Source organism: Protopterus annectens, chromosome 4.part1 (genome assembly GCF_019279795.1).
Source record: "Protopterus annectens isolate FY-2018-M chromosome 4.part1, PAN1.0, whole genome shotgun sequence".
Lineage (NCBI taxonomy): Eukaryota > Metazoa > Chordata > Ceratodontiformes > Protopteridae > Protopterus > Protopterus annectens.
Window position 1 is genome coordinate 570,237,594 of NC_056734.1, and position 27,428 is coordinate 570,265,021.

The window sequence follows — 27,428 nt, forward strand, 5'->3', positions numbered from 1 at the left end:
TCATTACCCAGGACAAATGGATTTTAAATAGTGTCCTAAGGATACAGATTTCACTTCCAGACGTTACCAACACCAAGCGGGTGGCCAGATCTACCCCCAAATCAGTGGGCAGAGGCCGAAAATCAAGTACTGTCTCTCTCTTAAGCATGTGGGCTATTCAGTTGGTACCAGAAGAGGAAAAGGGACATGGTTTCTATTCGAGACTTTTCCTGGTAGCTAGAAAAGGCAATGCATGGCATCCTATCTTGGCCCTTTCTACTCTAAACACCTTTCTGGTGATTCCAAAATTCAAAATGCTGACTCTTCAACAGCTGCTTACTATGCTAGGCAAAGATGCATGGTTGGCAGCACTAGACTTAAAAGAAGCATACCTGCACAACACTATCAGGGAGTCTTGCAGAAGATACCTATGCTTCAAAGCAAGCTACATGCACTGTCAGTTCTCTGCACTGACCTTTGTGAATATCATGGGCGCAGTAGATAAGCCAAAGTGCCTAGTTCCAGTCATTGCATTTTGCAGGTAAAGAAAAATTCAAATATACCCATACCTGGACGATTGTCTAATTCAGACAGAAAGTCAGGACATACTTTTGAATCATCTGGCCTTTGTTCAAAAGGTTCTGACTTGTCTGGGGTACACCATAAACAAAAAGAAGTCACACCTGGTACGCTGTCAACAAATTATATTCCTGGGAGCAAGCTTGAATACAACTTCCCAGATGGCTTTCCTCACGCCAGAGAAACGGATTCATTTGACAACCTACTTCAAACAAGTGGCCACAAAAACCCAGTTATCTGCAAGCCTTGGGGTTCATGGCCTCCTGCATTCTTCTAATTCCATATGCAAGGCTGCATATGAGGAAACTACAATGGTATTTCAAAAGCCTATGGTGTCAACATTCACAGGATCTAGAAGCAATAATTCCTATCGTACCTTGCCTACGCCTAGAGTTTCTTTGGTGGGCAGAGGCCTGCCACCAAAACAGGGGACTACCATTCACACTACCCCCTGCTGCCCAAACCTCAACAACAGATGCATGAGACTATGCATGGGGGGGCTCACCTGGCAGGGAAGTGTATTCAAGGCAAATGGAACCCAAGTCAAATGCACCTGCACATAAATCAAAAGGAAATGTTAGCTGTACAGAATGCTCTGACAGCCTTCAAGGACCACATTCCTCCAGGACAACTAATGGTAAAGATGGACAACACCACTGTCATGTGGTACATAAACAAGCAGGGGGTACACATTCTTACCCCCCCTGCAAGACTAGCCATGGCATTGTGGAACACAGCCTTGAGCTACCAAGTGAATCTACAAGCTCAATTCCTGCCAGGAAAACAAAATATACTGGTAGACGGACTAAGCAGAAACCTCATGGACCTGCACGAGTGGAAACTGGAACCAAGGATTTGCAACATGTTGACAAGCAAATGGGGGAGCCCAGATATAGACCTGTTTGCCACCCTCCAGAACCATCAATTGGACACATTTTGCACTAGGATTCCCCACAAGCTAGCTTGGAAAGTGGATGCTCTATCCTTCAGCTGGAAAAACCTATCAGTTTATACCTTTCCACCTCTGCCTCTGCTCTCCAAGGTACTTCTAAAGATCAAAGAGGACAAGCCAAGGATAATTTTAATTGCACCAGACCGGCCACGCCAACAGTGGGTACCCCCTCTTGCGCAGTGTGTCACATTTGGCCCCATGGCACCTGCCTCAGACTCCTTCCCTGTTGTCTCAGCAGGAGAACCAGATTCTGCACCCTCAGCTGCAAACCTTGAACCTAGCAGCCTGGCTAATTACCTAATCTCTCCTTTACCATCCCTCAGTAAATCAGTGATGGATATTTTAGAGACAAGGAGGCCTAGTACTAGAAAATCTTATGCTGCAAAATGGAAAAGATTTTGTGCCTGGAACCAATCTCAAGGGATGAGCGTAGCTGTGCCCAGTTTACCTCAGATTCTGCAATACTTGACCGAGATGCTATATAAGGGCTTGTCCTTTTCCTCCATCAAAATTCATGCCTCAGCCATTTCAGCTCATTATAGCACAGAGCCTCCCCTTTTCTCCCACCCACTGCTCAAGCAGATGTTCATCGTGCTATACTGCTGCAGTCATCACACTTGGGGTTATCCTGCCGTCAGGCGGTCCCGCAGTCGGCCGAATCCCAAAGTCTTGGTCCGGCGTCTGTTGTCGTCACTTCTTCCCTGACATCAGTGTGACAGGGGGATAAAAGAGGCAGCCGACGCCATTTTCTTCAGTCTTTCTTGCTGCATGGTGCCCGAAGCAGAAGCAGTTCGCAAGTGCCGGTCGGCTAGCTCCTGAGATTTTTTAATCGAATTTCAGCCCGAAGTCTTCTCTAAAGCCAAGTACCCCGTTGGGGAAACTTTTCTTGCCTCAGACCGATGTCAGACAAAGTTAATTGCATTTCTTGTGGGAAGCAAATACCTGATAAGGATTTTCATTCTTATTGTATTCCTTACCTAGGCCCAGACCACGATGTCTCTGGTTGTCGGTTTTGTGCTAGGTTCAATAAACGTACAATCAAGCGTCTGGCAGCTTTCGCCCGACATTATTTTGGCAGAAAATTTAATTATAGCATGTCGTCGGAACAGCCGATATCAGCAATGATTAAAAAAACGCAAGGATAAGGACAGGCAACCAAGGCCAAGACCAGATACCGAGGCCTCAGCAAGGCCTACTGCCAGTTCTCCGGTTTTCAGCGAGGCGCCTACGCAGCCCCGGACTACTGCTGATTTAGAAATTCTGACGGCCTCCCAGACTGAATCAGCTGGGCCTCAGGAGCTGGTTCCATCTCACCCCTTGGACGCCAACCCTGGCGGTGATCCGGAGATTTTGGACAGGCCTTCGGTTTCTCAAGGTGTCTTCAAACCGACAACTATCTCTATTAAGTCTTATGCTAAACTAAAAAAACCCTTAAAAGTTAGGAAACCGGGTCCACAGACCCCCCCCCCACCCCCACCCCCCACAGGCCCCTATGCCTGAAAAACAGATGCTTAAGATGGCTGAGGATTTAATTACCCTTATCAGGGGTTCACAACCCCCTCCTGACAAAAGGCCTAGACTGGAGGAAGATTATCCTTCCTCTAACCAAGCATCCATTTCCTCAGCTAACTCTGAAGACCAGGATTATTCCTTCCCTCCTTATGAAGACTCCGATGCTGAAGAGTCCATTCCCTCTGTCCCCCCCCCCCTGAAGACTACTCTTTTGGGGAAACTTTACACACCATGAGGGAACACTTCCACTGGGAAGGCCAAGATTACTCTGACTCTAAGAAAAGACTCCGTGAGTTCCTTCTTCTCCCACAGCATAGACCCCCTTGCAATTCCTCCAGTTTGACATTTTGGATGATGTTTTCACCAAATCGAGTCTTAACCCAAATTCCTTACCTCCTGCACCAGCCAAACCAGACAGATACTACCGAGTTCCTGATTCTCATAAGTTTCTATATAAAATCCCTGTTGCAGACCCCAAAACCGTTTCCCAGGGTCCCAAAGGGGTTAAGGCCTCTACTGCTAAGAATCCACTACCTTCTGAAAGAGATTCCAGAGCATTAGAAAGATGGGGGAAGAAAGTGTATACGTCTGCCACTTTGGCCATGAGGGCCTTAAACTGCCAATTCCACATGCTAAAATACCAGCAGTACTTGATTACACAGTTAAAGCAGAAAATGATCCCTCAGACAGATCAACCTGATTTCAAAGAGATGCAGGATTTGCTGCATGCAGCAGAACAGGTGGGAAAGCATACCTTACAGTGTGGTTTTGATTCATTGGAAGCCTCATGTAGAGCAGCTGTCACAGGATTTGCAATACGTAGACATGCTTGGCTAAAAGAGCAAGCCGTACCAGAACATGTCAAAGCAAAGTTATTGGATGCTCCATTGCAGAAAGATGTGTTATTTGGTGTCAAAGCAGAGGAAGTTTTAAAGAAAATGGAAGAAAAGGCAAAATCTATGCAGACAGTTAAAGATTTTTTACAGGTACAACCTCCTCGTTTCAGCAGAAACTGACCATAAAAAACTGGTCCTTTCCTGCATCAGACAGACCCCAAAGGGGTAGGTACAAACGCCCAAGGGGCAGAGGCCAGCCACAAGGTTCTTTCGGGCCTAGACAATGGCATACAACAACTCAGAGGTGGAGACGAAAGATCTCGACCCTCCAGGAAACAAACACAATGACTTACCTCTTCGCCTGCCAAGCAAAATTGCCCTGGCAGCACCTTTGGGAGGAAAACTGGCTCTGTTTCCACAAAATTGGCGCATCATAACAAAGGACAAATGGGTTCTGGATATTATTACCCGAGGCTACAGATTTCATTTTCACACTTTACCATGGATGAGTGGCATGCCAAATCTGCCTCCAAACCAATGGGCAGAGGCACAAACGCAAATTTCAGCTCTCATGGATATGAAAGCAATTCAAAAGGTACCTACAAAGGAGCAAGGTCAAGGTTTTTACTCAAGACTATTTCTAGTACCAAGAAAGGACAAAGCCTGGAGACCCATTTTAGACCTCCCGATTCTAAACACATACCTGGAGGTACCCAAATTCAAAATGCTCACACTACAGCAGCTTCTTCCCATGCTGGGCAAAGAGTCTTGGCTGGTAACGTTGGACCTCAAAGAGGCATACCTGCATGTCCCTATCAGACAAGATTGCAGAAGATACCTCAGATTTTTGGCAGGTACAACGCATTATCAATTCTTTGCATTGCCCTTTAGCTTATCTACTGTGCCCAGAGTATTTACGAAATGCCTGGCATCAGTAATTGCATACTGCAGACAACGAGGAATACAAATTTATCCATATCTGGACGACTGCCTGATCCAAGCGGACAGCAAGGCCATTCTATTACAGCATCTGGCATTTGTAACAAAGCTGCTAAGTTGCCTAGGGTACACAGTAAACAAAAAGAAGTCAAAGCTAATACCCTCACAAGACATAATATTCCTGGGTGCCAGCTTAAATACAACGGCCCAGATGGCTTATCTCACGCCAGACAAACAAAAACAACTGACTCAATACTTCAAAAAGATGGCAACTTTTACCCAGCTCACTGCAAGGAAAATCCTGCAGGCATTGGGGTTCATGGCATCCTGCATTCAATTAATTCCACATGCAAAGCTGCATATGAGGAAATTACAATGGTACCTGAAAAGTGTATGGACTCAGCACAGGCACAGCCTCGAAACATGTATACCTCTCATTCCCTGCCTTCAAAAAGAGTTCCTATGGTGGGCTCAAGCATGTCAAATAAACAAGGGTCTTCCTTTTGTCTTACCTCCAGCAAACCAAACTATGACAACAGATTCTTCAGACTATGCCTGGGGAGCACACATGGAAGGACAGTGCATACAGGGCAAATGGTCTGCAAAACAAATGCATGTACACATCAACCAAAAGGAGATGCTAGCTGTGCAAAATGCACTGACAGCCTTCAAGGACCTCTTGCATCCAGGACAGCTACTGATAAGGACAGACAACACCACAGTTATGTGGTACATAAACAGGGAGGAACACACTCCTACCCTTTATGCAGACAGGCAATGACCTTGCAGAACACAGCATTGACTTACCAAGTACAACTGCAAGCCCAATTCCGGCCAGGAAAGGAAAACATATTGGCAGACGAATTAAGCAGAAATTTGGCAGATCCTCATGAGTGGAGACTACACCCACAAGTATTTTCAATGATAACTCAAACGTGGGGACGACCAGACATAGATCTATTTGCCTTCCCCCAACAATTGCCAACTACAGCAATTTTGCACAAAGACTTATCACTCCCTAGCCTGGAAAGTGGGACGCCCTATCATTCAGTTGGACAGCATTGACAGTCTATGCCTTCCCAACACTAATTCTCTTGACCAAGGTATTACTGAAAGTCAGATCAGAGAGACCACAAATGATCCTCATTGCTCCGGACTGGCCACGTCAGCACTGGTACCCATTACTAAGGACCTTGACTCACAGCTGTCCATTGATCTTGTCTCAATTCCCACTTCTGTTGACTCAGCAAAACTCTCAGATCCTTCACAGTCAGCTCAGGACTTTAAATTTAGCTGCATGGAGAATACCTTGAAGTATCAATCAACACTTCTCTCAAAGATGTCCTGAATGTCATTTTGGAGGCCAGGAGGCCCAGCACCAGAAAAACTTACTCAGACAAATGGAAAAGATTTTGTGCATGGAACCAGGCTAAAGGCCAAAATCCTTGGATACCAAACATACCTCAAATACTGCAATACTTCACTGAGATGCTACACAAAGGCCTTTCTTTCTCATCCATTAAGATCCATGCTTCAGCCATTTCAGCTCAATATAATACGGATCCTCCCATATTCTCACACCCTTTACTAAGGCAGTTTCTCAGAGGGGCTAAGAATATAAGACCCCCCAGAAAACCCCCAACGCCAGCTTGGGACCTCAACTTCGTTTTAGAAAAATTAACACTGCCTCCTTTCGAACCAGCCTTCTCAGCAGAACTACAATACTTGTCATGGAAAACCGCTCTGTTACTAGCTATCACCTCAGCACGCAGGGTCTCAGAACTACAGGCACTTATGGCAGTGGAACCTTTCATCATTTTCCATCAGGACAGAGTCTCTTTATGAACTAACCCTACCTTTATGCCAAAGGTAGTATCCAGTGTGGCTTTGAATCAGACCATTCATTGACCCACCTTTTATCCAAACCCCCAGAATAAAGGAGAAAGACTCCTTCACTCTTTGGACATTCACAGACAGCTACGTTACTATTTGGATAAGACAAAGACCTTCAGAAAAACGGACCAACTCTTTGTATCCTATGCTGCAGGTTCACAAGGAAAGGCTATTTCAAAACAGACCATCTCCAAATGGATAGCACATTGTATCCGCTTTTGCAACGCGCACCATGGGAAAGCAGTGCCTGTTAATATTAGGTCCCATTCTACCAGGGCTACAGCAACCTCAGCAGTCTTTCTCAGGGGGGTTCCAACCAAGGACATTCTGGAGGCAGCTACTTGGAGTTCAGTGCACACCTTTACCAAGCACTACCACCTTCCATTATACTCAAAAACCAGAGCTGGTTTTGCCACTGCAGTTCTGCAGGGCATCCTAGCTTCACATAACCCAGTTTAGTACCAGCCACCCATCCATAGCTTTGGGATTCAACCCAAGTGTGATGACTGCAGCAATATAACACGATGAACATAGTACAGTTTTGTACCTACCATAAATGTAGATGTTAGAGTGTATATACTGCTGCAGTCCAGGTTACCCTCCCACCATCCCCTCTACATACCAGGGTGTTAGTTATAACTCCATGTACATCAATCTATTGGATGCATGTCTATATGGTGTATTTGCTAACAGCTAGTACTATTGTTTATCTACTAAGGTATTTTTGCATAGTTATTTGTATTGCCTTCCTAGTTGGGGGCACATGATATCTGGGGCAAGAAAAACTGAAGAAAATGCCGTTGGCTGCCTCTTTTATCCCCCTGTCGCACTGACGTCAGGGAAGAAGCTACGCAACCGACGCCGGACCAAGACTTTGGGATTCGGCCAACTGCGGGACCACCTGACGGCAGGATAACCCCAAGTGTGATGACTGCAGCAGTATATACACTCGAACATCTACATTTATGGTAGGTACAAAATTGTACTTTCCTTAGAGGGGCCAAAAACTTAAGGCCACCCAGGAGAGCTCCAACTCCAGCCTGGGACCTTAACTTTGTCTTGGAGAAACTCGCGCTTCCTCCTTCCGAGCCAGCTGTACTGCAGATTTAAAATTCCTTTCCTGGAAAACAGCTTTCCTTTTAAAAATCACTTCTGCAAGAACGGTATCTGAATAACAGGCCCTTATGGAATTGGAGCCTTTCATCATCTTTCATGCGGACAGGGTGTCCCTCAGAACCAGTCCCTCCTTCATGCCCAAGGTGGGTATCCAGTGTGTCTCTTAATCAGTCCATTAATTTGCCTACCTTCTTTCCTAACCCACAGAACAAAGGGGAATGGATACTGCCCTCCTTGGATGTTCACAAACAACTTTAATTCTACTTGGACAGGACTAAACCTCAAAGGAAATCTGAACAACTGCTGGTGGCATTTGCTGCAGGGACAGAGGGGAAAGCTATTTTAAAGCAAACCATTTCAAAATGGATAGGCCACTGCATTCATTTCTGCTATAAGCACCATGGAAAACCTATCCCACAGGGCATCAGACACCATTCAACCAGGGCTGCATCTACCTCTACAGCCTTATTCAGGGGCGCCCCTACAAGGGACATCCTAGACGCTGCTACTTGGAGTTACCAAGCATTATCATTTGCCAATTTTCTCTAAATCCAGAGCTGGCTTTGCCATTGCAGTCTTGTAGGGCCTTATAGCTGCTCCTAATTCTATTTAAATTCCTCCTTCCAACCATAGCTTTGGGAATCTACCCAAATGTAATGACTGCAACAGTGAAACATGAAGAATATAGTACAGTTGTGTACACTTACCATAAATGTAGATGTTCGAGTGTATTCACTGTTGCAGTCCTGTTTACCCTCCCTCCAGCCCCCTTTCTTTTGGCTATACCTCTACTCTCCCTTACTATGCTCAAAAAGCTTTTTGGTGTATTTGATTTTGTGTTGGAGGTATATCCTTGTATTTATAGTTTTGCTTCCCATTAGGGGGGCACCTGATATCTGGGACAAGAAAAACTTATGTAATGGCGTCGGCTGCATGTTTTATACCCCTGATGACCTGACGTCATGGAAGAAGGGACAGCAACCGACGCAGGACCCAAGACTTTATTAATCAGGCCGACTGAGGGCTACTGCAAGCAGATAACCCAAATGTAATGACTGCAACAGTGAATACACTCTAACATCTACATTTATGGTAAGCGTACACAATTGTACTTTCCATCTGTTTCGGAGCAGAGTGAGTCTCTGAGCTGTGGCTTCACTTCAGGGAACTGGGATTGGTTCTGTCCTTTTCTGAGTTGTCCCTTCCCTTAGGCACTTTGGTACTCGACAGCTCGGGTCTGATCCTTTCTGGGAGCCCTGGATCTGGTGGAGTTCTGCCCATTTTTCCTTGGTAGTTTTGGCTCCAGGGAAAGCAGAAAAGACTTTTCCTGGTCCTTCGGCATTCCAGGAAGTGGAGAGGGTTTTCTCCCAGGTTGGAGATGCGACAGCACAAGTTCCTCAGTCCAGCCCTGTACCTCTTCCTCTCTCTCTAACATTCTCTGTCTGTTCCAAGCAGACTCCAAAATTTCCCTACTCACTAGGGATCCCCTTCTGGTACTTCCCTAGAATACCCAGCTGAGGAAGTTTGTCAGACGTCTAATTGCAAAAGGAGGCGCGTGTACTCCTCATTTGAGTCTTTAACCAGGGATACTGACTTTGATGTGGGGGAAGGATCCCCACGTGAAGACATCTCTTTCGGAAACATTCTAGAGATCCCGAAGCAGAAAGAAGGGTGGTCTTCCCAACCTCCTTCCTTTGAGGGACAGTTCTGTTGGAGTCGGGACAGGCCCATCTACATCCTGGGTAATCCCCCCCCCCCCCCCAAAAGCAGATGTGCTGCTGGACTTTGTATCTTGCCATGGGTGGAAGGAACCTGACACCATCAAGCCCATACCCAAGTGGCCTGATAGGTTTTTAGTGCCCCCTGGAGATGGAAAATACTGGAGTAAAGGCCTCGTAGTTGATGGTGTTATGGTGTAAAGGTCTTGTAGTCAATGGTGTTATGGTGGCAGCAGCCACCAAGAAAGAGCTCTGCCAGTGTCCATTTGCCAATCAAGGAGTCTAGCATGTTGGACAGAATTGGGAAATGCTTTTACACTTCGGCAACTTTTGTGCTGATGTTAAACTATCTGGCTCATTTCACTCTGCTTCAGAGCGGGACCTGATCAAAGAACTGTCAGCTTGTCTAGGAGTCCATGCCTGTGGAGGAATTTAATAAAGTTTCTCCCAAGCTGACCACTCTTTCATCTATCGTCAGCTCTTCCATGAGGTTAATCTCCCATACCATGGAGAGCACATTACAAGCAGCTGGTTCAGGCCTTTTCGTAAGGAGGGATGCCTGGATGAGGCTATGCGATTTTGCTGAGCCATTTAAGGCATTGTTTGTCAATGCCCCTTGTGAAGATTGGGTGAAAATAGATGAAGGCTGCCAGCCTAGCCAGAGAGAATTTTATAGATAATTCTGTCATCTGTAAATATTAATGTAAACCACAGGCTTGTCTTAAATGGTAAAAAAGTGTTACGTGTTGAACTGCAAAAATATAACAGCAGTGCACTCTGCTGTAAGGAAGCTAAGTCAAGCATTTTATGACAGTCTTTGATCTTTAAAGTTGGCTCCAGACTGTCTAGATGAAGGAATTCTTGCTATTGTTTTAAGGCCAGAGTAATGGCCAGAATTTACCTGCATAAATGTCCTTAATGGCTTTGCTTCCTGATCTGATGTGAGCTTACTAAAGAATGTAGCCTGTTAGCCTTGGAAACCCAGGGAAGCATGAAGAATGATGTATTGTGAACCAGGAATGTGATTTTAAAAACCAAGAGAATCAGAGAGCATTAAGCATTTTGTCTTGACCATCCAACTCATCAGCAGTCTGCCTTTGCTCTATATGTAAGTTTATCTTAGACTTGTGTTTTCTCTTAGAAATAGCTAGCAACTAGAAAGATTAGACTGTTTTTCTGTGATGTCAGAACTGTACTAAATCATTTTAAGAATTTCTCTGTGATCTCTGAACTCAACTAGCACTGTGTAGTAAAAAGTATTGTCTTGTGTTTTGCTTATTTATTAAATATTTTAAACCCTTTTAACTGTGGCTGTTTTGTGTAGAGATAATTTAAGCTCTAGAGTACATTGCATGTATATAGTGATCCTGTACCAAGTCACTCTAATAAGCCTTGACTGTTTAGTCACACTTACCAATTGGATAATATTACACAGTAATTGGACACCCTTTTAAGCGCCTTTGAGTAGCTGATAAATATTAGCTGGGTGGTGGCAGTGATTTCTACCGTATAGTTTGGGTCAAAGGGGAACAGCAGGAGAACCTGTGCCAGCCTTTCCCGAGAGTGTCTGTGTGGTTGTATAAACTTTTCTCAAAGTGTGTGTGTGTGTGTGTGTCAGCTACTTGGGCAGGGACACGAAGCACTGGTTGGGCAGAGAGGGTGCTGGAGGTTTTAGCTTGCCCCTAGGCTGAGATCTGGAACCTATAGCTGTGCCAATGGGGAGTCTTATTGGGGACCTGGAGAGCAAGGGAGCAACCAGCCCTGGACTGACTGATCTCTGTGTGCTCTTCGGAGAACTTGCACTTTACTGTGTGTATTAGTTATCCTTTCCTCATATGAGACACCCCGCACTGGTGTTAGTGGTGAGGATTGAGGCTCCTTGATTGCTGGGCCAGGGCACGGGTGTCACACCCCTTACGATGGCTCCTCTCTTTTTGGGCCGTCAGAGACACTCTTACACGCAGCAAGAAGGACAGGAAGACCCTTTCTGCAGTTGGAATCAAGTTTTCTACCCCCTAGAGGTTCTTTTCCAGGAACCAGTGTGGGGGGAAAATGTGGTTCCAGAAGTCCCAAAGGCCTTTCCAGGACCCACATGGTGAAGCCTCCTCTAGAGGCAGAGGGTGAGGATTTGATGATAGACCCCATCCCAGAGGCAGAGGGGGTCCGTAGAACCAAGGCTTTAGGGAACTCCCTCCCGATAAGCCCTACCAGCGCTCCTGAAGTGCTGCCCAACTCTGTCTCAGGAGGCAGTCGGGGGGGATAATTAGCTTTGCACCCTGGACCCAATTGACTCAAAACCATTGGGTGCTAAGCGTAATATTCAGAGGTTATTGTATTCCCTTTCCTCTTTCACCTCCGAACTCCAAAAGCCTTCCTGATGCTCCACCCAGTCAATGGGAACAGGCAGCACAGGTAATTCAACAGCTGAGTATTATACAGGAGGTACTGACTGAGCAGAGAGGATTCAGAAACTACTCCCACTTTTTGGTGCCGAAAAAGACCAGACCTAAGACCCATTCTGGATCTCAGCAGGTTAAATGAATATGCAAAGGAGAGATTCCGAATGGTTGTAGTTCAATCCATTCTGCCACTTTTGCACAAGGATGACTAGATGTGCTCGATAGATCTCAAGGACAGATACTATCGCATCAGGGTAGGCACTCCAGGAGATACCTGCATTTCCGGCTGGGAGCCAGTCACCACCCGTTCATAGCGCTGCCCTTTGGACTCACCCCCCCCCCCCCAGTGTTCTCCAAATGCATGGCAGTGGTACCCACTCACCTGAGGCTCAAAGGATTCCAAGTGATTCAGTATTTAGACGGTTGGCTTCTAACCACTCGCACAAGGCATAGACTAAGCCACACCAGGGACTACTCCGGTTAGCGCACTCCGTGGGCATCACCGGTTCAGTATCTAGAGTTCATAGGTACACATTTCAACACTAGGGATCAGATAGCTTCTCTTCTACGTGGAGTAGCCACTCTGAGGAATTATGTACAGCAGCTGTTAGCCCTACAATCCCCTATGGTTCAATTGATCCTGCAGGTCCTAGGGTCCATGTCTACAGCCATTCTGTTAGTTACCCTAGCCTGTTTTTTTCATGTGGATGCTAGCCAATCAGTGGCCCATCATGTTTCAGCCCTTGTCCCTTTCCATCAGATTGATTCCCATCTGCAGGCCTCATATCAGTTGGTGGAGTCAGACAATGTTATTCTCAGCAGACCATTTGTGAACAACCCCCCCCCCCCCGATAGCCACCATGATCACAGATGTTTCCTAGTTCGGGTGGGGGGCATTACAATGGAAAGATGGTCCAAGGCATGTGGTCTCCTCACAAGACCAAGTTGCACATCGGTGTCCAAGAGATGAGCTGTCCTCCTAACGTTGCAAGCCTTTCAGGACGTTCTGCCTTTGGGGACTATTGCGATACACACTGACATGTCAGTTGTCCAGTACATCAACAAGGAAGGAGAAACCTGTTCTTTTCCCCTGTGCAGGGAAGTCATGAGAGTGTGGGAGTGGGCGATATCTTCAGATCGCCTTCTAATTGCAATGTATATCATGGGGGAAACCAGTGATCTGGCTACTCAGCAGATTGCTCTGCACGAGTTGTCCTCAACCAGTCAGTAGCAAACATGATATTCAACAGTTGGGGTCAGCCTTGCTGCAACCCCTTTGCCTCTCCCCACAACAACAAATGCAGCAAGTTCTTTGATCTGATCCCTCCTCCGTGGAGAAACCGAGGGATGCTCTAGTCCACGATTGGCTTCTGGGTATCTTGTATGCTTTCCCTCCTCTTCCGCTCATCCCCAAGTTTCTTCAGAAGACAGGCAGGTTGAAGAGCTCAGTCATCCTCATTGCCCCCTTCTGGCCTTGTCAGATATGTGGTTCCCCTTCCTCTGGTCTCATCTAAATTATTCTCCTTGCATACTGGAGCCCACTCCTCATTTCTCATCCATCAGGGATGCAACATCCAAATCTTTGAACCCTCATATTGACCGTTTGGTTTCTCCACTTTCATCCTTAATGAGACTGTCCAAGCTTCAGTCCCAGTCCGAAAAATTATTCTGTCATAACAAAAGACTTCCACCTAGAAAGTTTACAGTAGTACGTAGAAGAGATTTGTTGTCTGGGCCACATACAGGAACATCGACCTCCTTCTCAGCACCTGTGTCAGATGTGTTACTGTTTCTCAGTACCCTTTTCGGTGAGGGTGCTAGTTTCTCTACTATCAAGTTGCAGTTAGCTGCTATTTCCAATTTTCACGCAGGAAGTCGGTCACTTTCTTTGTTTACATTCAAACTGTATAAATCCTTCATGAAAGTTGTGTTCTTAAGGCCCCCAATTAGGGATCCTTCCTCCCCATGAGACCTTACTATTGTACTGCAGGCATTGACACAGGGACCCTTTGAACTAGCAGCGAGTTGTGACATGAAATTTCTGTCTTGGAAGACCGCCTTCTTCGTGACTGTTGCTTCCACTTAGAGGATTTCTGCGCTTCAAGCTTTATCCTCTAAACCTCCTTGCATTCTGTTCCATAAAGATAGTGTCCTTATGCACTAATCCATCCTTTATGCCTAAAGTAGCTACAGAGAACAATATCAGTCAGTCCATACAACTGCCGGTGTTCTTTCTCAATTTCTCTAACAAAGGGAAGTATTTTCATCTTCTAGCCATTTATAGACAACTCCGTTTTTATGTACACAGGACCAAACAACGCAAAGTCTGATTAGCTTTTTATAGCTTTCTCTTCTAATAGGCTTGGACAAGCGGTATCGAAAATTACCTTGACAAAATGGATTTCAGACTGCATTTCTTTAATTTATTCATCCAAAGGATTGGAGTTACGTAAACCTCCTAAGACACATTCTACCAGAGCTATGGCTACTTCCTCTGCTTTCTATTCTGGAACCTCTATTGATGACATTTGTGGGACAGCTTCAAGGTGTAGTAATCACACCTTTATGTCACATTACAAGTTGGATTTTATTTCCAGGAGCAGGGCCTCCTTTGGTTTGATGGTGCTGCGGCATATCTTTCCATGAGGGCCATCCAGGGTTGACTTATCTGGGGACTTTGACCCTATCGTGAGGAGGAATGGAGGAGACAACATCAGATTAAAAAGTTACGACTTACCATAACTTGGCATCTGTGTTGTCCTTCATTCATTCTCACCCGACAATCCCCCTACCCTTTCTTCTTAAGGAACCTGGATAATCTAGGGACTGTAATGTGCTGTGTCTGAGCCTTTTCTGCCGGGCTTTGAATGTGGCATGTCTGAGTTTGGTGAACTTGATCTGAGGTAGTTGGGTGAATAAAGGGCATTGTGGGTATGAGGGAGGAGCTTGACAGATCCAGGTCTGTGGAATGTCGTCGAGCCGGATCCAAGGGTTAGGTTTGAGACCCTATTGTGAGGATGAAGGAAGGAAGACAACACAGATGCCAAGTTATGGTAAGACAACTTTTAAATACAAGTGTCATGCTGACACCTCCATCTTGCACCTTGCAACCCTTGACTGCATAAGAAATGTGTCATAAGCAAATGAACCTTGATATGTTCTTGCTCCATATTGTGCTACCTTAATCAAATGGGCATTATCAGCAGCCCAGAGGCATACCTCAGTGCCTCCTGCACACACAGCTCTCCATAAGAAAGTGGTGAACCTTTGTTAGCTATGTACTAGACTGCATAAGTTGTAAATTGATATTTGTAGTTTTGGGCTGATATTTTCTAGTGTTTGGTGTCCTGTAGTTTTGCATGATTTCAGTTCGGCTTTGTCTATATTCTTATTTCAGGTATTGTAAAATCACCCCTTGCAGGAGATTTCATCAGTATGCAGTGCAGAGAATTGTTTCAGGAAATGAATGTTGAAATATTTCCTCCGTATATGATTGCATCAAAGGTGAGGAGAAATAATAAAAAGCTAATTAAAGCTGAATATATTAATAAGGGGAAACATGTGCACTGATTTCTGTGTTTGCAATCGCAGGAAGCTGTACGTGAAGGATCACCAGCCAATTGGAAGAAGAAAGAAAAATTACCCCAAATCACACGGTCTTGGCATAACTACATGTGTAATGTAAGCAACTTACCTTCTCAGCAAGGTACTTATTTATATTTGCTGGGTGCAGTGTTACAGCCCTTCAGTAACTTTGCAGTTCAACTGTGTTTTCATTTGTCCTCTGTACGGGTGTTATCTTGGTATAGAAGTTTGGCAACTAGGTAGGTGAACTGGTGTTTGATTCCTTGTCATACCAACCTAGTACCATGATATGGCATTTAAAGTTCTATTTGTAGTAGAGTAGTAATAAAGTTAAATACTTCTAGACAAGACATTATTCATAAAGTTGTAAGTAGGTAGGGGTACAGTTATACTTACTAAGAATACTTACATTAATTGGAGCATAAATAATCATGAGAAGAAACCATATACTTTGCGACTACAGTATACATCTTAGAAATGCGTAAGAGGAGGGGAGGTGAAATTTCAGAATGTCCAGGCAGCAGCTTAACCCATGAGCCAATTGTCAGAAACCATTAAAACCATGAATCGGAGTCTAGTCTTGTATCTAATCATTGAATTGGAATTGCTGCCTGTCACCAGCTGTGGTTTAGGCGTAAAGCCTGATAAGTAGCAGTAGGTGGAGAGGGCTAATAGGCTAGTGGAATCAAGTTAAGTAACTTGAAAACCTTGACAAAAGAAAAAAAATAAGGAAATGAGAGCTTTGTGTAAATTATGTGAAGTGGGGGACAGATAAATAAGGAAATGCGAGCTTTGTGTAAATTATGTGAAGTGGGGGACAGATAAATAAGGAAATGAGAGCTTTGTGTAAATTATGTGAAGTGGGGGACAGATAAATAAGGAAATGAGAGCTTTGTGTAAATTATGTGAAGTGGGGGACAGGTAACTGAGGGGTGGGAGGACGGAATTTCAGTCAGTTTAGTAAAACCTGTCATAGAATCAAGAGACGTTCTGAGGTGGGTAAACCACTATAAACCAGTTTAATTAGAATTAAGGACTTTTATCTGAGGACAAATTTTAAGATGGCCAGCACCAAAAAAGAGTGTGCTTTTTATCAAAATATGATAGAAAAAGGAAGGTCAGATTAAACTGAAAGCTTATGGGTTCTGATGTGGTACTTCCCAAAATCTTTGGGTAGGAAGGATATATGAAGAAAGTGTCTGAAGGAGTACTATACTTAAGAGGTCATGCATAAATTTTGGAGGGAAGTAAGATGGACTTTTCCACTGTTGGAAGACTGCTGTCTTTAGTAAGTGAGAGACCATGTGGTTATCAGGGGATAAGGAATTTAACAGGTAGCTCTTGTAGTTATCTGGAGGGAATTGTTAATACGTGAGGAGGAGGAAGGTGGAGGGGGATACATATTTAGCATAGGGAAATCAGAATATTTTTTTTCCATATTGTAGCTTTACATTGCATTGAATAATCTTATCTGTCGTATTCTTTTGGTGGATTGAGTTCATCCCTTCTTCCATTGTAGTCTGTATTTTTCCTCGAGTGCTTTTTGTGTGTAGTACGAGGTCACATGGCTAGCCTTTGGGCCTGCCATTTTGTCACTTGCGCAGTTAGTCAGTTCTGATTTTTTGACAAAGTTCCTGCATTTGACATCTTGTGCAACAAAGCATTCTAAGTGACTATATGTTGATGAAATAATCCAAGAACTGCATAAGCATTTCCTCTGTTTTGTAGTGGAGTGGAGGGAGTATTTCAACCTGACCAAATGCAGACATCAAATGGAGAGACTTCCAGCCATCCTCACTTATCAGGATGGTGGTGGTTTTTAAGCTTCTTACATAGGGATTATGGGAGAGTCTTGCACATCCTTTGAGTTTTACAGAAGCACCATCAGAAGGCCGGAGAAGCTTAGGGGAGCCTTTGTCACTTCTTTGAGTGAGTACATTTCAGAAATGTCCCTCTGATCCCCCCATACCTTACAAACTAGTCTAATAGGGAGGAGCTTAACATCATGCCCATTTTTGCTTTGGTTATAGTAGTATTTGCTTGTACATCAGGATGCTCAAGATGGTACAAACCTGATGGATGTGCTTCCAACTTCCATGAGGTCTTTAATTCTGATTGCTGTCTAGTAGTTGGGCGTTGACTTGTTTGTGTACATGTATATGTTTATAATTGCAAAATGTGCTGTATTACAGTACTATGCTTGGGTGCAGTAATCATTTTTACTGAAGATTATCCTTAACTGCATACTAATGATATCATGGGCTTTTACAACAAGCAGTGCTTTTCTGTTGACCTTGACAAATGCAGTTTTAATTCTTTAGCATCATAATCACTTTCTTTACGCTGTACTTATGTGGCTAGTGTCTTCATCAGTTTTACATATCTTGAATTTTTTAAATAGGGCTATTGTCTGATAATTTTTGTGTAATACCTTTTGGTGCAGTGCAACTTTACTTGGGGACATGACTAGAAGCGTCTCTTTTATCTCTTGGTTAAGCTTTTAGTCTCTTTCTATATGTTAGGAATGGTTATGACAATTGTAGATTTTTGTTCATGTGGATCACTGTTGCAGTCATCATTGTAAGGGAGCTCTTCTGCAGGTTGAGACCTAACATTCAGCTTGGCTTTCAAAGCTGACCTTCCTTACCTCTGATATTCACATATTTCTGTATGTAGGTTGAATCAGTTGCTGACGTCCTTAGTTCCTTCTTGCAGTATTCATGAATGCTGTCAGAAACTGTATTCATAGATTCATTGATCTAGGATTGTGACCGATGAGCAGGTCAGATGAAGTAGTCCATTTGTGGATTCTTTCTTCTTATTTGTATTGTTTGTTTTGTGTTTTAGTAGAACTCTAGTTTGTGAATGATGGTGTATTGAATTCCTAACGTGGAGGTGTAGGACATGTCTACTTCTGAGATGTAGTGTGCAAGGTTTTTCATTAGTGGGTTATTGCCTAGGTCTTGGAGAGTACTGAATGTCAAATTTACCATTAATTTATACTTAATACTGTCAAGGATAAGGCGTGAGGTGACTGCTTACTGTCAAGGATAAGGCATGAGGTCCTGACTGCTTACCGTGTGTGGATAAAGCTCTAAAGTTGTTAAAAATCTTGCACTTTAAGCTTTGTCAGTCCCTAGATCATTGAGACAATTTGACCATAAAATCAAAGCAGTAGATTTCAGAGAGGCCAATCCATAGGATTAGACACTTGCTTACTGAGGGTTTTGGTGGATTTCTCCCTTGGACATGTTTTGCAATATTTGAGAATGTACCATAAGCTGTATGCTGCTGAGGCATTCTGTCAAAGCTGACTTAGCAAGATTAGTGGATTCTTGGTTGATTTATGGTTACAGACAGACAGTATCCCTCAGCATTCCACACTGGTGTATCCAGTCATTACTGAGGAAGTTTCTATAGCTTTGAAGGATGAAGCCAGGGGGAATGCGTTGGGGCTAGACAGCCTGCCATTAGAAATTGTGTTTGGGTAACACCACGTTTGATCAAAACTTTACAAATGTGGCATATACAGTATTAGAAATGGGGCACCCACCTATTATTGAAGCCTGGAAAAAGATTCAACTGTGGTAGGCTGTTATAGGCCTGTTTCAATTTTAAACCATGACTAAATAGTTTATGGATATACAGGTGAAAAGATTAGGTCCCCCTTCTACCAGCTTTGATTCATTTAGATCAAACTAACTTCATCTCCAGAAGCACATTTGATAAACTTAAACAGTTTCTAGGCACCCCCAAACAGTGAAACTTGATTCCACCCCTCATAGAGGCTCTCTTACAGCAAGGCTCCATCCAGCAAACTCCACCTGAAAAACTGGCACAGGGTTTTACTCTAGCATCTTAGTCCCAAGAAAGGAAGGGAAATGGAAACACATTATTTTTCTCCAAGATTCACGTGTGGGGTAGTACTCAAATTCAGAATGCTAATCATGTAAAAGTTTCTACCCCTCATTTTGACAAGAGCACATACAGGGCTGCTGTTGTACAAAAGAGCATGCCCCAGATGAGTCATGATGGACCCTGGGAATCTCAAACATTTCAAGAAAGAATGAAAGATATTTTTGGAACCTGATAGACTATATATACATATTATTCCTCAAGATAATAGCAGTTGGGTAAGACTGAATAGAAATTGCAGATCACGGGAGCATGTTTATTTGATTGAAAAGTTTGGGACTTCCCAATAACTGTCTGATCATGTCCCCTTAATGACAAACTTGGGGATACAGGGAGGACAAATGACATTTCCTTACTTTGTGTATATGTGTGTGTGTATGCGTGTGTGTGTGTATGCATGTGTGTGTGTGTGTGTGTATGCATGTGTGTGTGTGTGTGTATGCATGTGTGTGTGTGTATGCATGTGTGTGTGTGTATGCATGTGTGTGTGTGTATGCATGTGTGTGTACACATACAACAGAATGCTAGTACAAACTGCTAAAGCCAACAACTCAGCAGGAGAATCACTATTCTCCAACTCTGCTGGTAAAAAATGGAACTTACTCCCTGCAGATCTTACTACTATATCCTTCTTATCCCAATTCAAAATATTCCTAAAGAAACACCTAAAAACACATTGGCTATGGCCCAAACTAACCCCATTCAAAGCACAATTCATATAGGGGAAACGACCTAGAAGAATAATAATCTGAGCCTTTTACTATCCAGATTTAATACGCTTCTCAGCAACCAATAAGATTTAAATATAAGGATGGAATCTTGTGTGCTAGCCACTCTAAGGCTATTTTGTTCCCCTTTTAATATGTAATCTCCAACTACTTGCCTTCTCAACTAACATCTTTAAGCCTTCTCTTGAAAACAAAATGTTTAAATATTTCATTAAATAAACTTACAGTCCTGTTAAATTTCAGTATAAGCATGCCTGTGTATTTACACTTTTTATGTACATGTGGAGCTTTTCTCCCCGGGCCTCCGCTGAAAATGGACATGTATCTAGTCGGACTCTTCTGGTTAACAAATGTAAAATAAAAATAAAATAAGAATCCGTATGTGTGTGTATGTATGTATATATATATATATATATATATATATATATATATATATATATAGGATGGTACTGGGCTATCTGCCCGAAGGCATATATTAGCCCAGCCACGTTGTGCGGTATTCACCGCCCCTTTAGTAGTTCCCTAGACCCTTGTACTAGCAGCTAGTACCCTTGGCCCCTATCTAGTAGTGCTGTTGGTGTGATCACCGGTGTGAACTTTGTTACCCATCCACTCATCAAGGTTCCTCTTGAAGAGTGATAGTGAGGGGCTCTGTCTTATGTAGATCGGGACCCTGTTCCATAGTAAGGGAAGTCTCTGTGAAGGGAATCTATCCCTCCGGCATGTTCTATTCATTATTGTGTTGAGGTTTATATCCCTAGAGCGTGTAGCTCGAGTAGATTTGGTTTTGCTAAGATGGAGCATGTTCAATAATTCTGGGTTGGACATGGCTCTGTATGTTAGACAGAGATCGCCTCTGAAAAAGCGGTATGCAACAGAGAACAGTCTTAGCTTTTTCAATCGTGCTGCATAGGGCAACTGTTTGAGGCCAGTAATCCTCTTGGTTAGGTACCTCTGTGGTCTCTCCAGCTGCTGGAGATGTCTAGCCAGGTACATTCCAATTGGTGCATTGTACTCAATAATGGGTCTGATGAGGGAAGAGTAGAGGGGCACCATTACATCCTTAGATCTTGATGCGAATCCTTTCGTGATCAGATGGGTCACATAGAAGGTTTTTCTAACCACTTTGGCAACATGGTTATCAAAGGAAAGCTATCTACTTGGGTCCCTAGATCCCTTATTTCTACTTCAGATTTCAGGGGATTACTTCCTGTGTTGTAGTTTGCGGGTACTCTGTTTTTTTCCAAAGGGGATTACTACGCATTTTTTTGCATTTAGCTTGAGACCATGGCTTTGACACCATGCATCAGTCTCATTTAGGCCCTTCTGGAGGATCTCCATGTTGGCCGGAGACTCTATTATAGCACCCAGTTTGCAGTCGTCCGCAAACTTAGTCAGCCACAGCCCTTCCGTGTTTGCCTGTACTTCTGAGAAGTGTATGCCAAACAGGAGGGGCCCCAGGACAGAACCCTGAGGCACACCACTCGTTACTGGTCTGGATTCGGACATAGATCCCGCTACTCTTACTTTATGGGATCTGTCTGAGAGCCAGTTTGCGATCCATCTTGTGACGTAAGGGCTTATGCCCAGGCTGGTTAGCTTATCAATAATACCTGAATGGGGAATGGTGTCAAATGCTTTAGCAAGGTCAAGGTAAGCCGTGTGAACCTCCTTTCCCTTATCTATAGCCTGAGTAACTGTTTCAAAGAAATCCACCAGGTTCAGGAGGCATGATATATTTTGTAAATAGACATTCAGTAGGCAAAGCTAATTCCCATGAGAGGATGAAATTCAAATTTAAAAGTGCCAGAGAAATAAGGGAGAAGAACATTCAGGAAATTGGTATTTAGATGAATTAGCATAGATAGTTACTACAAAAAAGGAAGAGAAACTTACAAAGAATAATAGATGCCTTCTACTGTTGTTGTCTTTCGGCTTTTCCCAGTTAGGGGTCGCCACAGCGAGCTCCGGTCCGCTAATGATTGGCAGTAGATTTTGACTAATGCCAAGGTGCCATCTCGACGTTCAACATTCAACGAAGGCACTCCCATTTACGCAGGTCTTTCGAATGCCCACCCAACCGCGGGGAGGACATGCAGACTCCACACAGAAGGCACTCCCCCGCACTCCAGCCGAGAATTGAACGGGACAACCTCTTGCTGAGAGGCAACAACGCTACTGCTGCACCACAGCAGATAATAGATGCCTTCTAATAATGGAAAAAATTAAATGAATACCTGGATTGCATTCATGATAATAGAAGTATTGCTGTTAAGCATCTATATTTTAGATTAATAGTCCCGGAGCACAGAAGTTGAACCCAAACAGTTGTGTAACAGAAGCTAGAAAGATCAGTAGTTAAACTCAAGGACCTCTGGAAAAGATTAATCAGAGATCTTGAGCTATTGGAGATGATTAGGAGATTTTATGATTATCTACATGAAGCTGATGACCTTAAAAGTCAGGAGAAGGGGTAAGTGGAAATATTAATGGAAGATTATCCAACACTTGGAATGTGAAGGCTGAGCAGTTAACAGTGGCGATAGAAAAGGGAATGAAGTGTGATTGTATAGTCAATCAAAAGAAGAATCTACAGGAATTGCTGGCAAACTGTAGGAATTTGAATGTTAGGAGGTAAAAAAAAAAAAAAACGGTTAAGATTTGGAAGGAATTGTTCAGTATTATTTTAAGTGAGGAGAGGAGTCTACTTCCTGAAAAAAGGTAGTTGTGGCATTTCTGCCAAAGAGGGAGAGCCCCCTCTGGACCCTGCCTCATATAGACTAATTACACTTATGAATCATGATTGCAAGGGGTTCATGTTAGCATTGGTTAAAAAGAATGCACAAATATTGCCAAAATTGATGTTGATCAGTGTGGATTATGTGGAAGGGAGAGGCCCATCATTATAAGTTTGCAAAAAGGTAAAGTAGAAAGCTAAATACAAGAATACAGCATTATTGATAGTCTGGATTACAGAGAAAGCATTCGTTACGGTCTGCTGGGACTTTGAGCAGGATAATGACAGTATTTGCACTTCCTAAAAAAAGATGGATGCATTAGTAGAGAGACTGAATGAAAATTTAGATACAGGAATTAAGGTGTAAGAATTTTTTCTGACAGGTTGAGTTAATGTAGATGAACCAGGCTGGAATTTCCACTGTTCTTTTACCTCTGTCAAGCTGAGAAGTTTTGGTTTGCAATTAATACAGCTGAGAGAGTTTGAGATGGGGCAAGCTATAACCCTCCCCTTAGAGCAAGGTAAATTTAGAGTTAGACTTGATGGGATGCTTCAAGATTACACAGTTGAGGCTGGTATATGTAACATATACAGACAGTCCTAGATCTGAATAGAAAATTATACATTGGGGGAGTATTAGTGATGGAGAGGTTAGTCTTTTGGACTTGTGTCTTTAAGGAGATTGTCAGCAGTTTTACACTTTACAATATGTATGTAAGTGGCAGAAAACATTGTAAAAATCAGACAAGTGAGAGATTGGAGAAAAGAGTGCTTGCCTTAGGAATATCTGAAAGTGAAGACATAGAAAATGGGCAAGGAGGAGCTTGATTTAATTGGAGAAAACTAGCTAAGTAGTCGAGATTTGGAGAGCACATAAGCTTTGCAGGAAAATTTAATAGAATGGGATGAAGCAAATTGTTGCACATTTGGGGTTGTTTACTTTATCAAGTTTTTTTGAGTATTAAAGAAGAGAAAACGGGAGGAGGTAGCAAGTGAAATGCTTACGTTGGTAGTTTATGGCAGAATCAAGAACAGAGAATGCTAATTGGAAAAAGAATCAGCAGGGCATATAAAACATCATATGACAACTGTAAGAAGGGTTAAAACAGATGAGAAGACAGGTTGTGTGAGGAAGAAATTTGCAGAGCCCCCTAGGGTGCAGCATAATTCTGAAGGTTTAGGATATTTGCCTGCATAGGTATTTTTACACTTCAACTAGACTCCGTAAGACTTTTTTAAATAAGTAGAGAGTAGTTTGTAGATGTGAAGGGGAAGAGAGGAAATGGGGAATACTCTGACCTGATTGAATGTAAAACCTCCTTACAAAGCATCCTATTGAGTGCTAGGAGAGCAAATACTGCAAAGATTTTTTTTTCCTAAATTTTACTTGTTTATTTTAAGCTGAAGCTTAGGACTACAAATGCCAAAACACATTAACGCTATACTAAAATTAATGATAATGGCAGCCAAAAAAAAAAAAAAAAAAAGCAATTGCAAGAACATTTAAATAAAATAGTAAGCCAGACATGGAAAAGGCATTGAATGTTATGAAATAAATGAAAGAGCTGGAGGTGAGAAGAGTAAATCGCATTCAAATAAGTGGAAATTAATGCTCATGAGGAGTAATGCTGTAAGATCTCTGGCAAAGATTAGATAAGAATGAGCAAACTGATTAAAACTGGAAAAAGTGATGAGAAATGTATATATGATTGAACTTTTAAATGGTTATGTAGACTAATTTTACTTGTGTGAAATCCTGTTGCAAGTTAAAATATGAATGTGAAATAGATGTTATAAAAAAAGTGCCACTGAAGGTTTCTACCTTAATAAAACTTAATACTAGTACTCATGCTGTTGTGAGGCTTCCTTTTGTTGCAGACTGTTTGCTAAAGCTTTATATGGTGCGACTTCAGAACCAGGTGAGCAGCAACGGGGGCCTTAAAGCACTTAAATCAGTGCATATATGCTTTTATGCTGAGAACACATGAACCTTTGGTAGCTGCAAAGACCCAGGGAAGAAAGGAAAACATAAGGTGAACCCACCTCCATTGTTATCAGAATATGAGCGTCCGTGTTAGATGGTCCAAATGCATTTCTATTAATATGCTGATTCTGTTACCATTCAACTCTTTTAGACCTGTAATTGCAAGTGTTGCAGCTGCTAAAATAGTGCATTTGTCAGAAAAATACAGCAGTGCTAGAAAGTCACTTTGAAGCATTTAAAATGTTTTTGCATGGGGTTTTTGTTGCTGTACATCTGAGTAAGGGAGGAATGCTCAAAGATGCATCAACCTCTTTAGTAGATAATCCTGTATTATTTTCACTTTTAGTTCCATTATGTAAAGGAAATAGAATTGCAGTTTATGGGCTTTAAACAGGAACCCAAGCTGACTCTGAACATGACATCGCTTTGCAAGCCTATTGGATGTCCGCCTCAGGATAGTAAATTTTAATTAAACTGTTAAAATATGCGCATATTAACTGATTCATTGCCAAAGTTTCCACTCTTAGGAAGCACTGTTTGAGGGCCTGTATACTGAAAGGGGCAGTAACATGGTAAAGCTTGTTCTATTGGCGAGTGTGCAAATGTTGCAATGTAGAAGCAGCAGAGAAGCATTTTAAACATGTACTATTAAGCATTAATGACCACGAAAATGATTTCATTAGATGGGATTACCCAGTATTAACCATTCAAAAACAGATGCAAGAAAACATAATGATGTAGTTCAAGGAAAAAAAAAAGCAAAAGTACTGTGAATCATTGAAACTGCTATATCCAGCGATTTTAGTGATGTCCTTACATTCACTGTTGCAGTGTTCTTAATGTATGGGATTCCCTGCCATGGAAGCTTGTTTGGCCAGTATACCAAACCCTACTGTTTTAAGGTATGCAGAATGTCACACACGTGTCTCTCATGTAGCATAGGGCATAAAGGTGACTTCCAAGCATACCATCCTCAGAACTTTCTTTGCCTCCAGTCTGAACTCCTCTTCAGATAGTTGGTCTGAACTCTTGTATCGTTTCCGCCAGTCTGAATGCAGTTTTTGTTCACCAGTTGAATGCCTATCTCATCTTCCTGGTACCGAACCTTTGCAGATAAATACCCCATTATTTTTTTTCTTTGCTTTTTTTGTTGCTCCAGGGAGTTGATATCATCCAGGATGGTAAATGCCAGTGGGGGAAGACAGATTCCCCATAAAGGCCACCACAATAAGTGTCTTTTTTTGCCTAGGAGCTTCTCATGACCATAAAACCGGTTTGATTTGTCAGGCTTTCATACCGAAAACCCTTAGTAGTAAAAGTTCTTTGAATCTTAAACAGCGCCTTTAGCTTCTTGCTAAGGATATAATGGAAGTAATTTCCCGCCCTGTGGGTCAGGTGCTAGGAAAGAAGGTTTAGACTGGAATATTTCACTGTCCAGCCTCTGTGTGGAGTTTCTGCCGACATCAGTGAGAACCCGGAGGCTTGCCAGGCTTTATTGGAATCCTTTGCCGTGACTGGGTTGGAGGCTGGCAAAGACCTGGCCGGTGCACATCTAATGAGGCTTTGCAGGCATCCATTTCTGACATTCAGGGGGGACCATGGTTAATTATTTCTGAGGGGCCTAGGGGTGTTCTGCAGATTTTAGATGGGGAAGAAGTTCCTACTATAGTTATTGAATGACGTCTGGATCAGATCCTTCTAAGTTTTATAGTGTGGATGTTCCTTTAAAGAAGCAAAAAACTAAATCTGTTTCTCCTGCTCCTAAGGATCCACAGAGTGAGTGGCAGGCCTTTACTCTGGGTTTGTTTAATGCTTTAATGGCATTAAAACCTCCTCACGGGGTTTCTGTTCCTGCACCCCCTAGGTCCTTTACTCCCGTTAAAAGACCCAGGGAACAGGATTCCTTTGAGGAGGAGTCTGGTTCTGATGAGGAATTCCTTGCTTACTCTTCCCAAAATTCTTCTCCTTTACACTGTTGGTCAGAGGAAGAGGAATCTAATAGTCCTGATTCTCCCTTTGCAGAAATTTCATTTGGGGGGACAATCACCAGGACGATGGAATTTTTTAAATGGGATTATGCTCTGGTATCAGATTCCTTAAGAGGTACTATGAGTTGTTGCAGATGGAATGTCTGAAACCTTTTGCTATTTTTCCTGTTTTAGCTGTTATTGGATGCTTTTTCCAATGTCTCTAAAGCTCCTTATTCTCTTCCCCTTGCAGCTAAGAAGCCTAATAGGTTTTATAGGGTTCCTGAGGGGTGCAACTTTTTGTACAAATGTTCTGTTGCTGACCCCTCAGTGGTGTCTGTGGCCTCTGACAAGCCTTCTCAATTGTTTCCTTCACCCAAGTTATTGCCTTCTGATAAAAACAGCAGAACCATGGAAAAGCTAGGTAAGAAGGTTTACACCTCTGCTACGTTGGCTTTTAGGGCTACTAATTATCAGACCCATATGTCCAGGTATGTGTTGGCTCTTTCTCACATTTGTCAGCTTATTTCTGATCTCCTAGACTGAGGGTAAAACTTCTGCCCTTTCCTTGTTGGAGATTTCCTATCAA

General features: G+C 43.0%; 1 protein-coding gene across 1 annotated transcript in view; it reads left to right on the forward strand.

Moving 5' to 3' along the window:
* Positions 1-27,428, forward strand: part of ACTL6A (actin like 6A) — a gene marked incomplete in the record, with an annotated part of 1,351,363 nt that overhangs the window by 615,989 nt on the left and 707,946 nt on the right. Inside the window, 2 exon segments of the mRNA XM_044070379.1 lie at positions 15,321-15,427; positions 15,515-15,604. Of these exon segments, the coding sequence (XP_043926314.1) occupies positions 15,321-15,427; positions 15,515-15,604 (197 nt within the window).